The 1457-nt window shown below is 57.0% G+C and overlaps 1 protein-coding gene across 1 annotated transcript; it reads right to left on the bottom strand.

Moving 5' to 3' along the window:
* Nucleotides 1-4: 4 nt before the first annotated feature.
* Nucleotides 5-1289, bottom strand: LOC102246361 (proteasome subunit beta type-6; the record flags this gene model as incomplete). The annotated part of the gene is made up of 4 exons (XM_005852981.2): nt 1145-1289; nt 682-749; nt 239-370; nt 5-137 (listed from the first exon to the last, which is right to left on the bottom strand). Coding segments are annotated over exons 1-4 (432 nt in total), but the record flags the coding sequence as incomplete, so codon positions are not given.
* Nucleotides 1290-1457: the final 168 nt, after the last annotated feature.

Below are 1457 nucleotides of genomic sequence, written 5' to 3'. Positions count from 1 at the left end.
ATCTGACCTGCCCTCCTTCTTGGGAGTCCCAGCCTGCAACGATGATTCCTGCCATCAGGTCTTCGCGGTATCGGTAACACATCTCCTTGAAGAGGCTGGCTGCAGTGTGGACCAGAGGCGGCTCGTTCAGCTCAATGCTAGAAGACGAGGGGAGTCACAGGGAAGGCATCATCAGCACCTAGAAGTCAGACCATCCCAGCTCCCTTCACATACTTGTTTCTTCCCAGCCCACAAGCACCTGTGGAAACCAAGCTGATAGGTAACAGCATCAGCTACAGCCTGGGTATCAGCTGCAGAGCCTGAGCGGCAGCAGAAGATACGATCGTGAATAGGGGTTAGCTTGTCAGTCACCCGGTTGGCGATGTAGGACCTGCAGAATGACAGGATAGTGAGGGAAAGGACCCCACTTGTCTCCCACCTCCATCCCATTATTATCTACTCCCTCTGGCCTCGGGAATAGGGCGTCCTCTATTTCCTGTTCTCATCCAAACTGAAGCAGTCTGGAGGACAGACTTCTGCAAGCAATGCACCTACGGGCGAGTTGCAGAAGCTGGAACAAATCCTTATCTCCAGGGAGGGGAGAAACCTCCCTCCCGCAGCTGAGTGCGGAGGGTAAGGATGGGCTGGCAGGCATGGAAGGAAAAGAAAGATAGGAAGACCTTTCCCACGTCGTGAGCTCACCCAGTGGTTGTTCGGGAATCGGCCCCCAGAACCACGCCCCCGTCAAACTGAACAGCCATGATAGTGGTCTGGGAAAGAAGAGAAAGCGGTGAGTCTGGGCCTGTTCGCATTCTCCAGCACAAGCAAACAATGATCCCCCTATCCGGCCCCTAGAATACTAGGGACCCACTGTCAAGTGTCAGAGGGGCCTCAACGACCCGCAAAATACCAGAATTCCAACTCTCAAATCCCCACAGGCTCATCCCAGCCTTAAGCCTGTGTCGCGCAAGTTTCTAGAACTCCACACTTCCGCCTGCCTTCCACGTCCTACCACCACGCATCCTCGGGACCCCTCTCCCTCGGCCTCCAGCACATCCCAGACCACCTCCCGCCCCCGCCCCCCAGGCCTCCCAACGCTCCCAGGCCTGTCCTCCCATCGCATTCAGACGTGCGCACATCTCCTGAACCCCGAGTCCTTCCTCACCCCTGTGGAGACTTCCCGGTTTTCCCAGTCGGGGGTAATGGCCTCCGGCCCCCAGGCTGGTGCCGGACCCGCTCCTCTAGCTACTAAGGTGGCCGCCATCTTTCTCCTCTGGTGCTGCCACAAAGCAACTGTCGTAAAGCGCTCTGTCACTCCCTTTAGTCGTGCCCCGAGGCCTTCTGGGAGCGAAACTGGGCCACGGTTGACGGCAGAAGGGAAAAGAAATGTGGAAGGACGTTCTTTTGCGACAGTGAATGCTTGACGGCAGCGTGGCAGGCAAGTAAGCAAACAAAAATACCCCCCCCCCCCCCCCAAA

This window comes from Myotis brandtii, unplaced genomic scaffold, assembly GCF_000412655.1.
Source record: "Myotis brandtii unplaced genomic scaffold, ASM41265v1 C42429266, whole genome shotgun sequence".
Lineage (NCBI taxonomy): Eukaryota > Metazoa > Chordata > Mammalia > Chiroptera > Vespertilionidae > Myotis > Myotis brandtii.
This window is presented reverse-complemented; position numbering and strand designations above follow the sequence as displayed.